The following is a 21842-nucleotide window of genomic DNA, read 5'->3' as shown; positions in this document are numbered from 1 at the left end:
CTGTAATAGGTTTGGCCCCTAAAGCTTAACTTCTATTCAGTAAAACTAAAAGGACCTTTGTGTGAACCCTGGTGGCTGTTCTCGAATTTCATTCCCATGTTCATAACATCTTTATCTGTATATTAAAAATCTGGAAAACAAGAAATATTGACGCATATAATATTATTTCCTGCTTTAATATCCTCTAGATCTGTGCTGACTCTATTTAAATAAAGTTTAAAGGCGGGTTCAGAATGCAGCAAAATTTAGAGATTTTAAAAGAAGCATTTAGAGCTGCTGCTCTTAACCCAAGTGCTTAGTAGTCTTCATCTTAAAACCATATCCTCATGCTGACACAAACAGGTCGAAGCACACCGTCAAGCTCAAATTCTGCGACTAGAACCTACGTTCTTACCAAAAAAAAAACCCATCACCTCGATCTTATTCTAACTACTCTTACTGCCAAGAAAGTCCCACATTGACTATAATGTCCTGCTGAGAGTTTAAAGTGTGTATATTGCTGATCTTGTGAAGTAGTATAGCTCATTGTGAGCACTTAGCTATAGCTAGCCTGCACACTTCAAATCCAAGGTTCCTTAAGGGGTCTTTGGATAAGCCTTAAGATCTGATGCTAGAATTGTGGATCCTTTCAACACACTGACCACTGCACATAGACTCTTATCCACAGAGGGCTGGTGTAGGTGCAGGTTTTCTTTCCAATCAAGCAGGAGGCATTCCTGATTCCACCTGGTAAACCACTTGATCTTGGCTTTCAACAGATTCAGATGCAGATTCTGCTTGGGTGGAATGAAATCCTGCACCCACACTGGACACTCCTTTGCTAACAGTATACAGTTTTGGAAGAGCACTGACCCATAATCACACAATCTGAGGTCACACAGGATAGGTCTGTTTCCCTTTTGAGTCTGGTTCCTCTTAAGGGTTCTTACTCATGTTGTCTCAGGGAGTTTTTACCAGCATCACCTCTGAGTTACTCAGCAGGGACCCAAATCTAAACCTGTATCTAGATTTCTGGCTCTAGATCTAGGCTCTTAAAGGAAGTTTTGGAGATTTAACCAGAGACCAAAAAATGGAATTTGTGCCAGTTTTGGGGTGTCAATATCCAGCATTGAATTTCTTTGTTATGTCACACTCCACAGTGTTGGATGTTTTTACTACTGTATACTACTACTACTACCACTATCACTACTACTACTACTACTATTACTAATACCACTACTACTACTACCACTACTACTACTACTACTACTACTACTTATACCACTGTGACTGCTACTACTACTACTACTACTATAGCAGCTACTATTACTTCTACCACTGTGACTGCTACTACAACAGCTTCTATTACTACTACTACTACTACTACTACCACTACTACTACTACTACTACTATTACTTCTACCACTGTGACTGCTACTACTACAGCATCTACTATTAAAACTACTACTACTACTACTACTATAGCAGCTACTATTATTTCTACCACTGTGACTGCTACTAAAACAGCTTCTACTACTACTACTACTACTACTACTACAACTACAACTACTACCTCCACTACTTTTGTTATTACTGCTACAACTATTACCTGTACTACAGCTACTTCTACCACTATGACTACTTCTACTACTACTACTACCTCCACTACTTTGTCTATTACTGCTACAACTACTACTACTTACTTCTACTTCTGTGACTACTACTACTACTACTGCAGCTTCTTCTTCTACTAATACTACTACCACTACTACTACAGCAGCTACTGTACTTCTACTTTTACCACTATGACTACTACTTCTACTACTACTACTACTTCTATAGCTAGTTCTTCTACTACTTCTACTACTGCTACTTCTACTTCTGCCACTATGTCTATTACTACTACTAATAATAATACAGCTACTACTACTGTTACTACTTCTTCTACTACATCTACTTCTACCTCTACTCCTACTTCTACCACTATGATTATTACTACTACTACTGCTCCAGCTTACGATTACCTTACATGACCCGAGTCATCAGCTGTTTGTGCTGACTAAACAAAGGGGGTGTTTGAGGCGTAATACAGCCCGTCCCCCTGCTAATCTCATAAGCATGATGAACAAGTGGATCTGACATGTGAGAAAGGAAAGTCCCGTCCCCACAATCAAATCAGACTGAGGCGAGTTAGGAGCTGGAGCGCAACAGCCAAGCAGCGATCGCAGCAACTCTCCCACTGGTCCCTTCAGCGTGTATGAAAGTCCATCACACAGCGAGGCACTTTATGGGGTATGTGGTGTCACTGCTTACAAGGTAATTGTGATGAAATGTGACGAGGGCCTTGAATCACCGGGGCTACTTCGGCCGCTTAGCAATTCATCACCGTGTTTGTTCTCCAACTGAAATTAAGAAGGTACTACAGTCGTTATAGTGATGTGGCGTCCATGGGAAATTTGTCATATGTTGTGATTGTCTAACAATCTGAGCTGCTAAGTCGATTTTGGAATAAATTTTACTACTGGATGCATCCCTTAAAATCCCTGGAACCACTGGATTCTCCAGACCTGCATTGCTCACTGTCATAACTACAAACTATTCCCATTACTTCACTGTAGTTACTGAATAATTCATAGTAGATTATGGATAAGACACTTTCAGTATGTATAAGTGAATAATAGAGATGCGAGCTTAGGTGGTTAAAGGGGAATACTCTGCTGTTTTTCTTTATAGCCGAATCCAAAATGCTGGCTGTATGTAGTAAATATGAAGGTAAATGCAAATTGGTGTCAGTGTGTGTGTGCTAGAAAGTGCAAGGGACATAAATATAAAAACAAATGTAAAACATTAAATCCCCACTAAAACGGACTCCTTTTTTCTGTGTGTGTACTTCTGCGAAAAAAGACGTGGGCTTTTATGAACCAGAGAGGTGGGCTACGCTCGGCAGTCTTTACTCATCTAACTTAAATCAATGTTAATAACAAGATAGGAATGAAAGAAGAAAGGAAAAATGGAAGGAAGGAAGGAAGGAAGGAAGGAAGGAAGGAAGGAAGGAAGGAAGGAAGGAAGGAAGGAAGGAAGGAAGAAAGGAAGGAATTTATTGGAGGTAGGAAAGAGTGAAAAACAAAGGAAGGAAGGAAGGAAGGAAGGAAGGAAAGAAGGAAAGAAGGAAAGAAGGAAGGAATTTATAGAAGGTGAGAAAGAGTAAAATATTTTGTGGAAAAAAGACATGGGCTATGCTTGGTAGTCTTTACTTATCTACTTATCTAACTTAAATCAATGTTAATATGAAGATAGGAATGAAAGAAGGAAGGAAAAAGGAAGGAAGGAAGGAAGAAAGGAATAAATAAATAAATAAATAAAGAAAGAAAGAAAGAAAGAAAGAAAGAAAGAAAGAAAGAAAGAATGTATGTATAGATGGATGGATGGATGGATGGATGGATGTACTGTATGTAGGACGATAAAAAAGCAGGACAGAGGACAAGAAGAAAGGAAATAGCACAAGAGGGAAAGAAAGGATTTGGACTGATTTTGTTTTTCCTTGAGTCATCTTTGCTTGAGTAAGATATTTGTCTACTCAGCCTCATTCTCCCTTTTATGCAACATCATCACTGTGGAAACATCAGATGTCAGTTTTGCCAACAACAAGCGCTTTGTTCACAACGCAAGAGATTCTTACCTCCGACAGATTCAACAGCTATCCAAATACACGTTTCAACATCTACGTGACTGGGCTTTAAATGTCAAATTTAACTACATCTGTGTATTTGTCTGGGTTTAAGAGGTTTCTCGTGTTTATGAGTGTGAGTGTGAGTGTGAATCTGTGGGTAATAACGCCTGAAAAACACATGCTGTAAACACATTTTTAAAGACATTTAAAGACATTTTAACAACAAAAAAGAAACAAAAAAAAAGAAAGTCTCTGTAAGCAGACCCACAGATAGATAAATAAATAAATAAATAAATAAATAAATAAATAAATAAATAAATAAATAAATAAAATTAAAAGAAAAGAAAAAAAGAAATAATAACCAAATTATTATTATTATTATTTTTATAATTTAAAAAAATAAATAAATAAATAAATAAATAAATAAAAAAACAAACAAACAAATAAATAAATAAAAACTGTTAAAGTACAAGTACAAAGAAAAATGACTTCCTGAATATATGGATATAATATAATGACTATAATATAATGAATATAATGACTTCCTGTTTCTTTAAAGGAGAAAGGAGACATTCGGTTAAACACAGAGAAAGCATGAGTTAAACACGTATTACATGTCCATATACTGTACTGTATATTCATTACACATACTGAATGATGGAGAGATCAGAGGCTGGAAATGCACAGGCAACACGGTCTGTCATCGGATTCCATGTTTAATCATTTCTTTTAGCCAGACAGTGTTAGTGTTAGTATTCACATAAGTCTATTATTCATATTGTGTTGTTTAATACATCAGCAAACATTCCTCTCTTGCAAAAGTAACAAAGAATGTCAAGTGGGTCAGACTTCAACATACAGAATTCACCATTCACCTAATGAAGTGGTAGCTGAAAGTGATAAAACGAAGAAGAAAGATTTTATAATATTATTGTTTAAATAAATAAATAAATAAATAAATAAATAAATAAATAAATAAACAAACAAACAAACAAACAAATAAATAAATAAAAACTGTTAAAGTACAAGTACAAAGAAAAATGACTTCCTGAAGACTGTTTTTCTTGCTTAAATTAACACATAATATACGTTGGTTTATTCCTAAAGGTGAAAAATACAAAGCGGCTTTGCAAATAATTTCATTAATAATGCATACAAACGGGAGAGAGACTGCATATGTAAATGAATATATTAATAAACCATTTGTTTCTTAAATTTTACAACAAACTCAACAACGTGATGTGTAATTACTCATGGATGTCAAGCTTCAGCTTCACTTTCCTGGGAGTCTCTGACATCCGAACTTGCTTTTGTTGCATATAATTATCACATGCAAAAGCTGTTTTCTTCACCTTCTTTGCATTATTCTTTGTCAGTCACTGACAAGAACATTAAAGGATTTATATCTGTTTGACAAACATACTAGTTTCTGTTAAAGGAGTAATATCTAGCTCTAGATTTAGATACGGCAGACATATTATGGGTTTTCTTTAAAGTCTCAATACAATAAAAGTAGAGACACCCAAAACATAACCCTAGCGTCTTACCTGAAATGGCTGTTTTTGAAGACCAGCTCGACGTAAGCCTGAGCCAGAAACCCGGCACTGGCCTGAGCAGCTCCTCCACTCTGGGTCACTTTGCTGAGGTGATGGGTCAGATAGACCAGAAGCTGGTGGTTCGACTGTGGCATGCTGGGTGAGTCCAGGATCCTCCTTATCTGCTGACCACAATCCTCCAAACTTGCTGTTTCTTTAAAGGAGAAAGGAGACATTTGGTTAAACACAGAGAAAGCATGAGTTAAACACGTATTACATGTCCATATACTGTACTGTATATTCATTACACATACTGAATGATGGAGAGATCAGAGGCTGGAAATGCACAGGCAACACGGTCTGTCATCGGATTCCATGTTTAATCATTTCTTTTAGCCAGACAGTGTTAGTGTTAGTATTCACATAAGTCTATTATTCATATTGTGTTGTTTAATACATCAGCAAACATTCCTCTCTTGCAAAAGTAACAAAGAATGTCAAGTGGGTCAGACTTCAACATACAGAATTCACCATTCACCTAATGAAGTGGTAGCTGAAAGTGATAAAACGAAGAAGAAAGAAAGAAAGAAAGAAAGAAAGAATCATGATTTCAGAGAAAAGAGGAAATAATGAAGGAGGAAGCAAGGAAGAAAGAAAGAAAGAAAGAAAGAAAGAAAGAAAGAAAGAAAGAAAGAAAGAAAGAAAGAAAGAAAGAAAGAAAGAAAGAACATGATTGAATTGCAGACTTAATGAAAAAGGAACAGGACAGGAGGGAATGGGGCAGCACAGGAAGAGTCAATTACAATTACATTTCCGTTTCCTCCGACCCTACAAAAACATGTCAGTAGGTGGATTGGTGACTCTAATCTGCCTCTAGCTATAGTGAGAAAGCATGTGTACATGGTCCACTGCTCTAATTCTGCACTCTGCATCTGTACCTCCTTTTATTTTTACAGAAGCTCTTGCATGTAGCTGTCACAACTCTGGTGTCTCTCATGGTAAGAGAGACAGACTGTCAGAAAAAGATGCTGAATGAGCAAGTTTTTCCCCCAGTCCTCATAAATATGAAATATATATAGCCATTAGCTACTGTATGAACTGATGGGTTGACCCAAATAATTAATGTTACTCTATCATTATATCCATCTAGCAATGACATTATACATCTCTACACTGGGGATTTAGTGTTAGCTCAGCCAGGGCTACCGCAGGCATATTGTCTGCTGTGACACTGGGGAATAAGGCTCTGATTTAAAGCACCACCTATGTATTAATTAGCAACGTTCAGATGGGCTTTCCCACACTGAATAAAGGACAACATCTGTGCAGAAAAAACCAGAGGAGGTGCAGACCTGGGTTTGAAAATTAGGCCAGTGATTCACCGTCATGACTCTCGCATGCAAAACAGTATAACGCGCATGAGCTCTAAAGGCACAATCTGCTCATCCATTGGTGTTAAGTGATAATCACGCGGTCCCCAAGCGCCAGAACAATGACTGATATCTTTTAATGTACCTATTAGACATGCAGACCTGTCGAAATAAAATAACTATAACTGACAGTTGTCTTATGCATATTTATGGCTATATGTTTTGAGCAGACAGCGTGGCTTTTAGTGCGAGCGGTGTAAATCTTAGCCGTCACGACGCTCTCAGAGTAAGTAAAGACAAACGTCTAAATGGTGCTCACACACACCAGACTCATACGAACACACTCTTAACCCCTTGCCGGTTACATTTCCACAATGAATTATGAGCATCATTATGCCGTGGCTGGTTAAGGCAACTTCGGCAATGGTGCTTATGTAAGATAAGTGTCCTGGGGTCAAAGGTAATGAGTAGCAGGAGGTGGGGAAATAGAATGATGTATGTTTGACAGCCGGCTAGCCCAAATGTGGGTCAGCACTTTGACCTTGGCCTCTGACCTTGGCCTAAGACCTACAGACCAATGGGATAACCTAGACCCTGTGCTTTCATGCAGTACACCACTGTCAGCTATCACCCTTGCTCTTTAATGCATATGTATAATACTAGCTGTTTGAAGAAGAACAGCCCCCTCCACCCCTCCAATCCAAGCCTGCTAGTCACGATCAATGGAAGCGTTCAATAAATGCCAGGGCCACGGGAACTTAGCTCAGTCCATCTGGACTCAGCATGAGGCATATACAGGGGTAGAACAGTCCAGCAAACAAGCCTTGACATTCCTGGAATGGGACAGAGCAGCCCCCAGTGAGCCAGATGGGCAGTGGTACACGTCGCTTATACACTCTGACAGATAACAGCAAAAGATTCCTTTAAGATGAGCCTTAACTGTGCTTTGAATTGAACCTCAATTAAGAACACTTAATGGCAATTAGCATCACATCTGCTGGGAATGACTCGGAATCTATACAGCCATCGTAGACCTGTGAATTGTGAAGGATCTTTCGACTCCCTCTGCAAAGATGGATACACTCCCTCTCAGAAATCAGATAAATAGCTTCATTTGAGACAAATTCATTCCTGGGTTAAGTGAAAGAGAGAGAGGGAAATCAGAAGACGAAACGTAGAAATCTCATGAACGCTGATTTAGTCTGATGAAGGACTGTGGATTCCAAATAAGCAAAATAACCGGTCTTGTATGCTTTGCATCTTTCTCTTCTTCATTCGTTTTCAGTAGGTCAGTGTTCTGGAGGATCCACAGGCTTTCCTGGGAAACCACACATGGGACACCAGTCCACCGAAGGCCACCATGCATACACACATTTATTCACATCTCCTTTCAATTATGAGTAATCTTCATATCAGCATGTTTTTGTACAGCAGGAAGGAAACCCACATGTGTCAAACTCCACAGCTGACAGTAACCCGAGCTCAGGACTTCACTCGAACCTGGGACTTTGGAACTGTAAGGTGGCTATGCTACCTGCTGTGCCACCATGCCATCCTGTTCACCTTAATAAACATTCAATTTTACCTAAAATGTGCAAAATTCGGGCTGTGTATAAGCAAATAAATGAATTTTTCTAATTTTTTTTGCAATATCCTCAAATCAATTTAGTTTCATTTACATTATAGAAGCTATAATTACTAGTTTTATTTAAGACAAAATATATGTCTTGCTGCTAAGAAACCAGAAAGTTCAAAGGTCTCTGTCCTGAAGACTCCCTTGTGCAGGAAAACTGAAAGCTGGCTATTATAAAGCGCTGGCTCTGAAGTCTCCTGTCTAAAATGGCAAATAAACATCTCCTCGCAAGAAAACCGCATATTAGAACATATTAGAATGAGAACATTAAAATCAAGCTGTGACTGAATTACAGCCATCTGACCAATCAGAATGAAGAATTCAACAGTGATGTGGTTAAACATATGAAGTACCGTCAATTTTTCTGGGAATAATTATTAAGGGGAAGTTAAGATTTAGGACATGAGGCATCGCTGAGAGAGAACAGCACTTACATAATTCAGCTCGTGTGTCCTAGCTAAATCAGGTCATGCTCAGGATCAGATGAGGCTAAGGGAGAAGGCAGACTGTGTGTGTGTGGGTGTGTGTGTGTGTGTGTGTGTGTGTGTGCGTGCCAGTCAGCATCAGTGGGAGTGATTTAGAATGAGGTTAGGGATAAATGCTGTTATCTCACCCTCAGGCATGCTAGCACCCCCTCTAAAACACAAGCACACACCCACATTCACCCACACATGCACAAACCCAAACCCTCTGTGACATGGAGCTTTGCTTTTGAACAAATCCCGTACACAAGGTTTTCTGTTAGAAGATGTTTATCTTGCTTTTTTTCTGGAAGGAGTCTCCAGTGGCAGCGTTGTGTAACAATGAAGTAAAGTTTCTGACTCAGGAAAGTTTTTAGGATGGAGGGTTTTTATAGTTCCTAGGTAACAATTCTAGCTGGTGTAACCTAAGTGATAACCTGTTTTGCAGATGTTCCACATCATTACATGTACCTATCAACAGATAACATACAGTAGGGCAGCGTGAGGACCGTGTGGTTTCCCTTTATACCAGCTCACTTAATGAGGCCATATCCTCACATGGGTTTCCACAGCGCTACTATTCTGATGACACTCGTCCTCACCTTTCCTCCCTGAGACACTCATGTTTCTGCTCGGATCTCAGCATGTCTTGCAGACGTCTCGTCATAGATGGCAGCTCATCAGCTGAAACCAAATCCCAACAAGACTGAGCAGCTGTAAATCCCTGGATGAGTAACCCCCATGTCAAGAACTTGCGATCTTCCCGGGAAAACTCACCATCTGTCAATGCATACATCCTTGGACAACTATTCTTCTCACCTCACATCCCTAACCCTGACGTAGTCATGCAGGCTGTATTAGGAACAGACAGACATTTCTATCCACAGGGGCAATTCAAGTGCTTGTTTAGTCCCTGGCCATTTAATGACTGGCCTACTCGATCCTGGAAGGTCTTCCCCTGTACACCTTCCATCCCATGTAATTGATCCAGAACAAAGCTCTGCAACGTGTTTTCAACCTCCCAAAATTCCCCACACCATATAATTCCTGCACTCCCTCTCTCCACTCTATCGGCCCAGATCAGATTAAAACCCTGATGCTTGCCTACAATGCTAAAAACAGACCAGTACCCACCTAAATTCTCACCACGCTCCCTCAGATCCTCTACCACTGCTTGAGTGGACCCACCATCCCTCAGGGTACAAGCAAGACGTATATCAATGCTCAGACTAAAGACCTACATCTTCACCAAGCACTTTATTATTAATCGATTAAAGAAAACCATTGTGTTTTTCTTTCTATATCGTACTAACCTCTCCAACTGGGTTCTCAGACTGATGCTGCTCTTATTACCTGACCTCCTGACCTAGAATGAGGATGTGTTATTTATAGTGACTATAAATCACTCTGTATAAAGGTGCCTGCTGAATGCAGTAAATGTAAATACATTACACAATTCTGTCATTTATTTTACTATTAAAGACAAGCTTGGATCGTTTTATACCACTGCGCTTCAATGATTATTATCTGTATTCATTACAGAATCTCACTTCTCACCATAGCAGCCTGCGTTCGATTCCCAAGCAGGGCAGCAACCCAGTCACTGAGGTGTTAACTGTCAGTGCCAGTCCCAAGCCTGGGTAAAATGTCAGGGTTGCGTCTAGGAAGGGCATCCAGCATAAAACCTGTACCAAAATCGGGCAATCCGTCGTGGCGATCCCAAACAGGGAATACCCAAAAGAACAACAATGCTACTATGGAGCATCCTTAAACCACCTTTTCATCAAGAAAACAGTGGCGTTAGTTTGTCTCTGTAGGCCAACTTACCCTGAGCAGTGTAGGCCAGCTCACTATAGAGCACAGATGGGATGATGGGACATGGCAGCTCCTGCAGGTAAGCCCTGAGAGTATCAGCCAACACGGCCAAGTCATACTGCTCACACTCCACTGCAGCAGGGTCTGAGAGGGGGAGGGTACAAACACAGGGAGAAAGAAAGACAAAGAAAAGAGCAAGAGAGAGACAGTTAACTATAGGCATCTTCCAGACACTCTCTCCATTATTCATCTACACGGGGCAGGAGTCCACTTCGAATAATCACTTCTTCTCCTGAGCAGGTCTGCTTGATTCCGTGGCATTTTTCAGTAAGAGAGAGAGAGAGAGAGGCACTCTGAGTGCAAGATTACCAGTCAATAATTCACTGCTTCGGGATAATGGCACTTCAACAGAGTGCAATTATACAGTAGGAATTGTAAAAGGCCTTGATTGTACTAAAATTATAAAGGCATATTGATGTATTGAGAAGGCATAAAAGAGGCTGGCTGTTTTCTTGCTCATTCCTGATGAGACTATTCTAATTTATAGTTGGGACATAACTGTCGATAGTTCCTGCATGTTAAATGGCACGGCTCTGACGCAGAAAGTGCTTCACGTGAATGAATATATAGGATGAATATGAATATATGAGGTCTCATAGCTTAGCTATTGCATTAAAAGTCTCTAGAGCAACAGAACTGTAGAAGCTGGAACATGGAAGTCGTCTTTGAGAACGAGGACCTTAGAGTCCTGTCTATATATATTATATATATACACTGGATATCTGTATATCTGTATATAATCCCTGATCTGCACCTTATTTTGACCGAAATGTTGTGCTATGTCATTATTTCGACTTATTTCAAGGTAGAATGTCATTACTGTAACTTACAGCCTCATTATTTCAACCTACTAATACCTGATTTTCTTCAAATAAAAAGATTTTATGTTTGAGATTTTTGAGTTGAAATCACAACGGAGCACTTCAGGATTTTTGTTCTCCTAAACAGTAGTGAAAAAATGTAATATATAATGAATTATACCTGTTAACCATGGAATAGAAGTTTTGTTGTGTAATTTATTTGTATAGCGCTTTTAACAATGGACATTGTCTCAAAGTATAGAAAGAGAAAAAATTAAAGTCAAGTTACTATTTATCCCTAACATTTATGCCTAATAAAGTCTGAGGTGACGGTGGTGAGGAAAAATCTCCCTGAGATGATATGAGGAAGAAACCTTGAGAGGAACCAAGCTCGGAAGGGAACCTCATCCTCATTTGGGTGACACTGGAGAGTAAATAATGTAAATGTTGAAAATGTCCTTTCTTCAACAGTTTGTAGTCATGAAAAATTGCTCGATGTTAAATGTAATGTTTCAAATTCCGTGTAGCTGTAAGTCTATGCTATATAAACCATTGGCTTACAATTTATATGTGAACTGTAAAGTGGAGGTCTGTATGGACAAAGTTTCTGAAATTAAGACCCATGATTGAAAACAATTCATAATTTGGTGTCAAAATCCCCCACCATTAGCAACATGGATAATACATTCATCTCATCAAGAAAGCTTTTTCTTTGATTAGGTTTAATTTAGACTATATACAACCAAGTAACACACTTACTTGCCGCATAATCTTCCTTAGCTACCATGTCTCCAAAAACAGAATGCTAAGCATCTGACTCTTTCACAGGCCAAGTGACAATGTCTTGTGCACTGTAGCGAATTTATGGCTATACATTGTGTATGTTACATGTTATGAACCATATTTGACCCATCTCCCTGTTTCTTATTTTCAGTTCCAGTTTAATTCCTGCATTGAAACACATCTCACATAAAATAAAAGCGTAATTAAATACCGCCACCCTCTTTACACGTGACACCGTGTACATAATGCCTTTTTCTAAATCGCTGCAACATACCCACTAATTGCACACGTAATTTATCTGGAAAAACACGTGCAAATTAGTTTGGGGATTTTAATAAATCAGAGCCTTGATGCACAAATCGTAAACACACCAAATGATTCCCATATTAACAATTTTACTGTATAGCCATATCACATAATATATATTTACATCACTTGAGTTTTAGCGTTTGGAAGTTTTCCATCTAAAATAAAAAAAACGATAACGATCGACAGGAAGGAGTTACTGTTTCTACAAATCCCAAACATCCCAAGTTCCTCTTAAGCACAGCGGTCTGCCGAGGCATTTTGTAGTTACTGAAGAATGATGTGATATAAAATGTAGAGCTCTGCGACATACATAGAGACAAATGTTTGAAGACAATTCATAATTAAGCAACAGAAAATGAATTCCATTAGTATAATAAATAATATACAATAAATTCAGCTCATCGTGGAAGCTTTTTTCCAGCGACTGCTGATTGGTTTCTTTTAGAATATTTACATCTAAGTAGGTAAGACCTTTACTTGCTCCGTTATCTTCCTTAACTATCCCGGCTAAAAATGCTTACGGCAGAATGCTAAACAGCCGACACTTTCATAGGCCAAGTGGCTGTCAAAAATTGCCCCTGTGCATTCTAGTCAGCTGTACACAAATGAAACTGGCTTTCGACTCGCTTCTGCCCCATGAAGCATTGTTTGCTTTGGATGTGACCTTGAGAGACGGTTAGCAATGATAAGAACAGATTGCCTTTCAGAGTCTTGATTAAATTGAAAAGGGTAATGAATGTGCATGTTAGTTAGAGAACAGATTTAGACAAAATGTACATTTTGCGATATTCATAAGACCCTACTAGGCTTGCTAGCATCACCCCAGACTGCAGAAAGATGGTGAACAAAAAGAAGCGACAAATCATAGAATAAGAGATGTGGAAATACGGAGAGCAGCGATTATTTGAGAAATGAAAATAAATTCCCTGAAAGCTTGCCTGTCTTCTCTCTTCCTCCTCCATCTTCCTGTTATCCCGCTCCATCTCAACACTGCATTGATCGGCCCTCTGACTAATTGTAAAGGAAAGTTTCTCTGTTATCGAGTTCCAGTGAGATGAAAAGCCCATTAAGCTCTGCTGATGACCTTCTCCCTCATGATTAAGTTTGTAGACCCGCTAAACGTGATTAGTTTGTACACCTGCTACTGCATGTGTTGAGGTTCGGGACATGTAACAGAAAACAGGCTAGTATGCATACAACATTTGAAACTAGAAACAGAATGTCATCCTTCAGATCCTTAGATAGATCGATACTCTTTCACAAGCCCATCGCTTGAATAGTGTCAATTCATCAAATGAGATATATGTAATCCGTATTGAAATAAAAGTACAAAACCACCAGAGAAATACTGTAGCCAATATATGTAGTGGTATTACTTTATAAGCTAAAAAAAAACCACATCATTGACAGTTCTCAAAAGACTAGCTATGCTTTTTAAACAGTGTCATTAATAGAAAGTGTGAGGGCAGCTGACCTGAGTATGCACTGCAGCCGGCATGGTCATTAAAAAAAAAAAGCACACATGGCATTTACAAGCGAGGAGCACGGAAACTGCACTTGAGCTCTTCGAGTTCACTTGAGATCTTTCACGTGGCCTGTAAACAAGCTTAAGTACAAGAGTCACGCAGAGAATGAGGTACCAACAAACTCAAACCCACAATCAGGATCCAGAAGAAAACCTTGCAGAGATGAGGCAAATTTTGACCCCCAGGTATTATAAAAGATTACAACAGCACGTTATCCATCAACAGTCATCACCAGCACCTTATCGACCAACAGCTGAAAGGTGATGGCTGCAACACTATATAGTGTAATAGCCAGTCCTTTGTCCGGTAGAGCCTATAGGACCTATAGCACACATCAGAGGCATATTTTCCAGGGGGGTATGAGGGGAGGTACCCCCCCCCCCACCTCCAATAATCAGAACTAGCAATTACAACCCCCCTGACCCCCTCACCCGAATATTTATATTAATATTTATCAAATGAAACATATGTAGAAGCAATTAATTTGATAAAGTTATTGGCGGTCTGAATTGATTGTGATTGCGAAGCTAGACGACTTGACCACCTACACGTCCATTCTTTTTTACTTATTTTTCAGCTTTTTTTCTACTCAGACTGATCCCAAGATTACATTCATTTGCAAAAAAAAGATTTTCAGATGTTTTCTTGTTTGAATTACAGAGAAATGTATTCATTTGGACTGTTATTATGCACTATGTAATTTGTTGTAATAAGAGATAGATAGATAGATAGATAGATAGATAGATAGATAGATAGATAGATAGATAGATAGATAGATGGATAGATGGATGGATGGATGGATGGATGGGTGGGCGGGCGGGCGGACGGACGGACGGACGGACGGACGGACGGACGGACAGACAGACAGACAGACAGATAGATAGATAGATAGAAAGTTGGATGGATGGATGGATGGATGGATGGATAGATAGATAGATAGATAGATAGATAGATAGATAGATAGATAGATAGATAGATAGATAGATAGACGGACGGACGGACGGACGGACGGACGGACGGACGGACGGACGGACGGACGGACGGACGGACGGACGGACGGACGGACAGACGGACAGACAGACAGACAGATAGATAGATAGATAGATAGATAGATAGATAGATAGATAGATAGAAAGTTGGATAGATAGATAGATAGATAGATAGATAGATAGATAGATAGATAGATAGATAGATAGATAGATAGATAGACGGACGGACGGACAGACAGATAGATAGATATTTTCTGGATATTTTCATTTTTTCAATTATTTATTTTTAAAATAATGTTCAAACTTATCTATGTCCATGGTACTAATATCCTGCTCAGTTGGACCAACATGATGCTGATCTTTGGTTGACTTGGTTAAATTCTTGATTCTGATTGGCCAGTTGGTGTTGATTAATTTATCTTATCTTACAGGGACTTGAATCGCAGCTGTCCCTCATAACCTACAGCTATTATTAAACAATTTTTTTATTATCTTTTTTATTTAACAAAATAATGTTTTGTTGACATAATGAAGCTTTAATCAGGAGTTGTTTATTTAACTTTGATAGCCAGAGGTTTGGACAGACAGTAATTTTTTTCCGACAGTGGAGTCTTCACCACAGAGCAGTTTACATTTCTGGTTTCTTGGTTACACAACAATGTATATTTCTATGCCTTACTCACTTTAAGTAAGAGCAGAAATTTCTGCTATAACCTAAATGATAACAGGAACCAATTTGTCTCATGGTGTTCCATAACATTAACCGTAACTATAAATGGTTAAAAAGCATTATGTATTGTTCATTAAGAAATGTGTAATCACTGGCAAACTGCTGTGATATGAAATGAATAAAATCCTTTAGGATATGTTGTAATAGAAAATTAATCCATTTCTGTCAGGCTTTGCATACGCTTTTGTGCTTTTATGTGCTGATCAGCGAATATTTTACTTTAACCTCATTTACAGGCTGACTCGGATCACATAAGTGATAACCTGTGTTGAACAATACTGAGCTGGATTAACAAAGGGATTTTCCATACGAGCTGCATTTTCCCATGGTACTGAGGCACAGCCATGCGAGAAACTAACCCCTATTGATCCATCCCCTCTCAATGAATCTCATTTATTGCTCTCTCTCTAACTAGTTATTGCATCTACATATATTTCTTAGTTTTCTAATCATCTTCACAGTTGATGCCCATCTGCAGGCTTTTCATTCTTTGCCATGACTCCGTATCGATCGCTTCCTAATGCCGGCTTTGATCCATATGTTGTTGGAATTTCTCGCTGTGAACTTATCGATGGCTGACACCCCTCTCTACTTTACTAACAGACTTCTTCAGCTCATCAATCAGTCTTTGGCCTGCCCCTCCTTACTCCAGCAAGCTTCCACTTCAGCCATTTACATGCCTGTCATTTGAATTCACTGTCAAATTTGACCACCTGATTCATCTGGTCCAGTGCTATTGATCCACGCGAGGCTTTATCTGTGTGCCTGGTGCCTTATGCCAGTCATCTACAAACAAAGCTATCCGATCAGCTGATCCGGCCTTGGCTGGAAACCTCTCCATAGCCGTCATGTCACACTGGGGCAAAACATTCTGGTGTCACTACGCTTCAGCGGCTACATCACAAAGGACCCATTCAGGTCGGTCTCAGGGGTTGGATACTACACATGACATTAAAGGTCAGGGTTATAGTTGAAAGCGTAGAAATGACCCATGGTGTCAATCTGTTAGGTAAAGGGCATTAGGAATGGAGGGTAAATCCATGGTCGTGGTCAAAAATTGACCAATTACCTTCACTTACTAAAACCAAATGAGAACATCAAGGAACTCAAATTTCTAATCCAGATTTTTTTTTTATTGTACCAGTCTATTTCTGCCATTAAATTCATTCATTTATTCTACTCATTCTACACAGGGTAACAGGAAGCCTGGGGTCTATCTCAGGGTCACTTGGGGTACAAAGAAAGGGACACCATGTACAAGGTGCAAACCCATCAGAGGGCAGAATCGAACACACACTCACACACTACGGACAATTTATAGATGCCACTCAGCCTACAACACGTCCTTGGACTGTGGGAGGAAATCGGAATACCTGGAGGAAACCCCAGAGTAACGGGGACAACATGCAAACTCAGGAATTGAACCCCCAAATCTGGTCACAGCATGGATAAACTGATTCAGACTGGTTAGAAGGTGTTGGTTAATCTTCTATAACTGCAGTATAACTATAACTTCTATAACAGTGCAGTGGTAGCTCAAGTCGTTAAGGCTCTGGGTTGTTGATTAGGGTTCAAGCCCCAGCACTGCCAAGCTGCCACTGTTAGGCCCTTGAGCTAGGCCCTCATCCCTGCTCCAGGGGTGATGCATCATGGCTGACCCTGTTCTCTGACCCCAACTTCCAAAGTTGGGATATGTGAAGAAAGAATTTTACTGCAATGTATATTAAAATAAAGGCTTCTAAAAAACAGAACATAAATTTCAGATGTAATAAATGAGTGTAACTGTTGATATGGTGAAGTTTTTGAAAAAGAGTCTTTCAGCAGTTTTGGAAGGAGTCTGTAGTGTCAGTACTCTGTAAAGTCAGAAATAAAGCTGTAACAGGTCTTCAAGACAAAGCTTTTTGCAGTTTAAGGGTTAAGGGCATTTTTTGTCTTATTGGTTTCAAGAGACTGAAAAGAGAGTGGCTGATGTGGGAACAGCTGGACTGCTGTAATGTAAGTGAACTTGGTTTGTGGACACAACATTAAAGGTGCGACTAGACCTTTAATAGACTAATCTAATGGTTAGGTTTGATATTTATTTATTTATTTGTTATTTTTTATTTTTTGAACCCACTCCACTATTCCCGCCCATGCGCCGCCCCCAGGACTCCACTGAATGTGGTCCATACACTGTCTATAAAATGACTGACAAGAGGCGCATCCTAAAAGCAACAAGAATTCCTGTGTCGGTTTTTCGCAGCAACTTTTTCAACACTTTTTCCCATTGCTTAATTAGTCGTTTATGTTTATCAAGTTCTACATATCTTCGACATTTTTACAAGTAAGGAATAAAAAAAAATATATATATATATATATATATATATATATATATATATATATATATATATATATATATATCCAACTAATGCATCTTTAAATGTAAACAGACTAAAATGGCATCACATCATTCATTATTCTCTTATAACACATGCCTTTATTCCTTACATATTACTCATTTCCTCTACGCCAAAAAACATTAATAACAATCTTGCTGTTTCAAGTAATAAAAGCTTGCTTTGTATTAGTCTATTAGATTGTGCTAGACAATCCATATTATTCAAAATCAGAGGTTTCAGCACGGCATGAGCTTTGGAAAAATGTTATTCGATTACAGTTTACACCCAGAGTGCACTCTGAGAACGAGAATCAAATCTAGTGGCTACATTAGCCTGGTTATGTGGTCAGCAAACAGGCTAAAAGGCTACACCAAGAACTACAGACTGGAAATAAAAAAAAAAACGTGATTACAGAGAACACACTGCAAACTGCCTCATTTCCTTAATCCATGTAACAAACAGACTGCTGCTGAAGAACGCTCAGGAATCAGCATTGTTTCTGAATGAACTCAGAGGCCAGAAAAATGGATTTTGCGCATGTTTTGTTGTGTCCATGTTCAGCATTGAGTGTCTTTGTCATGTCACACTCCACAGTGGTAGTTAATAACTCATTGAAAAACTCATTGAAACAAAACAAATTCCAAGCAATCTTTAAAGTAAATTATGATATTAAACCCATTGCTGCTCTCTGGGATGCCCCAAGTGTTTGTTCAGAATTACCTAAATTTTGAAGGTGCTATCTTCAACCACTACATTTACATTTCTGGCATTTGGCAGACGTCCTTATCCAAAGCATATTACATTTTAATCTCATTTTATATAACTGAGCAATTAAGGGTTAAGGGCCTTGCTTAGGGGCCCAGCTGGGGCAGCTTGGTGAACCTGGGATTAAATCTCACAACCTTCCAATCAGTAGTCCAACACATTAACCTCTAAGCTACAACATCCCATTAAAATTCTGTGTAAGGTTATCCAACAGAGGGAAAAACACACGTCTCACACTGAAAGCCAACAGAGTCCTGACTTATTTTATATCAGTGATGATAAAATAATTCATTTCTTTATACTGGCTACAAAATTTTTATTATTATTTTTTTTTTTAACAATGTCCTGTATAATATACAGGATTTACACTATTTTGTGTATTTTGTGTATCTCTCCTGAAGTGTTTTGTTTTTTTGTCTTGCACTGTTTGCACAAGATGCAGTTTAAGTGGCTAGGACAACTTACTTAGGTCAGAGCGCAGAAGCAGCTATGATACAGTGCCCCTGGAGCAGGGCCTTGATCAATTGCCCAACAGTGGAGAGCCACCACTGTCCCAGGGTTAAAAAAAAACAGCTGTGACAAATTCTCAAATTTGATTGGTTCGAAAAGTGCTGTGAGAGTGGTTCCAGCTGCAAAGCAAATCACAGGTTTATATTAAACACTTGCTGTGTTATTATTTCTAGAGTAACTGCATAAACATGAACTCAGTCGGTAAACATGCGATATTTATTTATTTATTTATTTTGGAAGGAGTCTCCAGTGTCGGGGCTGTGCACCAATCAGAGGTAAAGCAGGAAGTGTTTGGTTAAACGGTCAGTGACGATCCTCCAAACCCAATCAGCTACAGAATAATTGTCGCTATTGAGTGATTTAATCTTCGTCTCGCTATATTTGAACAGCAGGTTCAAGCAGTTCACTGAGGTAACTGTAACTGGGTTTTATTTTTTTCTTCAGAAAGGTTTGCCAGAGGAAAAAAATACAGCCATGGCGTCTAGATCAAAAAGCAAGCGTCTTAAGCGATTTACTGCAATGGAAAATGTAGCTCTGATTTCTCCATAATTCTATTGATTTATAAAATTCCTATGCGCCTGAAGGACAGGGAAAAAGACACAGATTATTGCCTCAATTTGCTCGAGGTCACATTAGGTTGTTTGGCTGTTCCCTGTTGTACTTATAAGACATGATGACAGTTGGTGACATTTGATTGAAAGCGTGTGGTAGGGCTAGGAACCAAGCTGAGGAGTTTCAACTCTTGTAGACTGCCAGCAAATAAAATACAAACCAAATGATTCTGATTATTGTAGATTATATTCAGGAAATTTAGGCAAGACCTAGCTGCATGTGTTTATGTACTTATGGTCTGATTTAATCTTTAAGACTAATCCCTTCCTGAAGTGAGCCGTGTGTGTGTGTGTGTGTGTGTGTGTGCGAGTTGGATGAAATGCATTGAAAAATTGAATATATGCTCAAATTTCGATCATGCCTCTTCAGAAAGACGCCGTCGCTCTCCGCGAAGCAATGAGGATTTGGAAAATGCATGTTCTATAGAATTTCTATCCATCATGCCTAGGGAAGAGTGATCAATCTTTCGTCAGGAATTGCCGTCTACGCACGTCTGACAGAGAAAATGACAGTGTGTATGTGTGCATGTGTACTTGTGGGTGTTTATATGCAGAATGCATGATGGTGTTATGCACTGCAGTGTAATTTCACATGTATGAATAACTAGCTTGGTGGCAGAGATGGATTCAGAGTCATTTTTTATTCCTCTGCATCTGCATATTTTAGACAGAAATAGGAGCATTTCCTTCACGGTTTCGGAGTCGCACTCTGGTCGCTCCCTATAAACGCACATATCAATCACAGTTCCGTGCCAAAGAGCAGGCTTCTGCTTTGCTATCAGATTACTAGATCAGGTTTAGATTCGTTTGAGCTTAAATCAGTGTTTTAATGTTTTCTCCTTCTGTGTGGTGCTTTAGGCCACAGCGATCTCCCAACACATAGGTATGTACCAAATTATCCATCTGATCCCATTCTGGTTCTAAGATAACTCACACTGTGAGACTTATATCTGATTGCAAGAAGTGGGAACATTTTGTTGTAGCTAACATGACGTTTTGAGCTGAGCCAAATGACAGAGCTGTAGAGCTGCCGGAAATGCCATGTCTCCTGGACTTCTACTCATAAACGAGCAAAGAGATAAAAAGTGAACTGTTTATATAATCATCGAATCTTTTACATGGTGCTGGCTCTGTGTTCTCCATGCTCGGGTAGGTTTTAGTGATTTCCATACACACTTGTTTTTACATCACTGTGCAATAAATGTGTTTTACACGCATACACACCCCTCGACTACCATTTCTGGGGTTGATTTAATTATGCACAGTGTGAAATTCAGCCAAACCAAATGAAATATGAAACTAAAAGTCGGGGAAAAGCTCTTAGCATGCAGATTTCTGATCAAAAGTCAAAACCAACCATACGCTCTTAAAATAAAGAGTGCTATAGAGTTCTAATGGGTTCTAAACTTGGCCAATAAAACCTTTCGCCAAAAAAAAATTTTTTTGCCATTATTTATTTTGGATTAGGGATTGGAGGGATTAGGGTTTAATACAAATAAATTGAAATATACTTTTATAAAAATAATTTCTGTCCAACATTAATCTTGCACTTTTTGCACTATGTTTCTTATGTTCTGTAAAAGCTGCTTTGAGACAATGTCCATCGTGTAAAAGCGCTATACAAATAAAATTGAATTGAGTTGAAATGAGCTGGAGGATACATGGAGGATGTCACGCTACGCTATGTTTGGAAACGAGGTGTTTATGAATTAAAGACCAAAGAAGAAGAAGAACAACAACAACAATAATAATAATTTCCTCCTGGGATTAATAAAGGTCTTTGAATATTGAATTTTAAATAATAATAATAATAATAATAATAATAATAATAATAATAATAATAATAATAATAAATCGAAAAATAACTATCTAACATCTAACTTGGATTGAAGAGCCCAATTAGGTTCTTTTCAACAAA

At 38.8% G+C, this 21842-nt stretch overlaps 1 protein-coding gene across 2 annotated transcripts in view; it reads right to left on the bottom strand.

Moving 5' to 3' along the window:
• The window catches only part of pik3r3b (phosphoinositide-3-kinase, regulatory subunit 3b (gamma)), a 202440-nt gene that overhangs the window by 98623 nt on the left and 81975 nt on the right, over window positions 1-21842 (bottom strand). For both annotated transcript variants that reach the window (XM_058402505.1, XM_058402506.1), the window contains 2 exons: window positions 10476-10607; window positions 5197-5398 (listed from right to left, as the gene is read on the bottom strand). In XM_058402505.1, the coding sequence (XP_058258488.1) occupies window positions 5197-5398; window positions 10476-10607 (334 nt within the window). The remainder of the gene's footprint in view (window positions 1-5196; window positions 5399-10475; window positions 10608-21842) is intronic.

The sequence above is a fragment of the Hemibagrus wyckioides genome, linkage group LG11, assembly GCF_019097595.1.
Source record: "Hemibagrus wyckioides isolate EC202008001 linkage group LG11, SWU_Hwy_1.0, whole genome shotgun sequence".
Taxonomy (NCBI): Eukaryota; Metazoa; Chordata; class Actinopteri; order Siluriformes; family Bagridae; genus Hemibagrus; species Hemibagrus wyckioides.
Note: the sequence above shows the minus strand (reverse complement) of the source record. Positions and strands in the feature narration are given on the sequence as shown.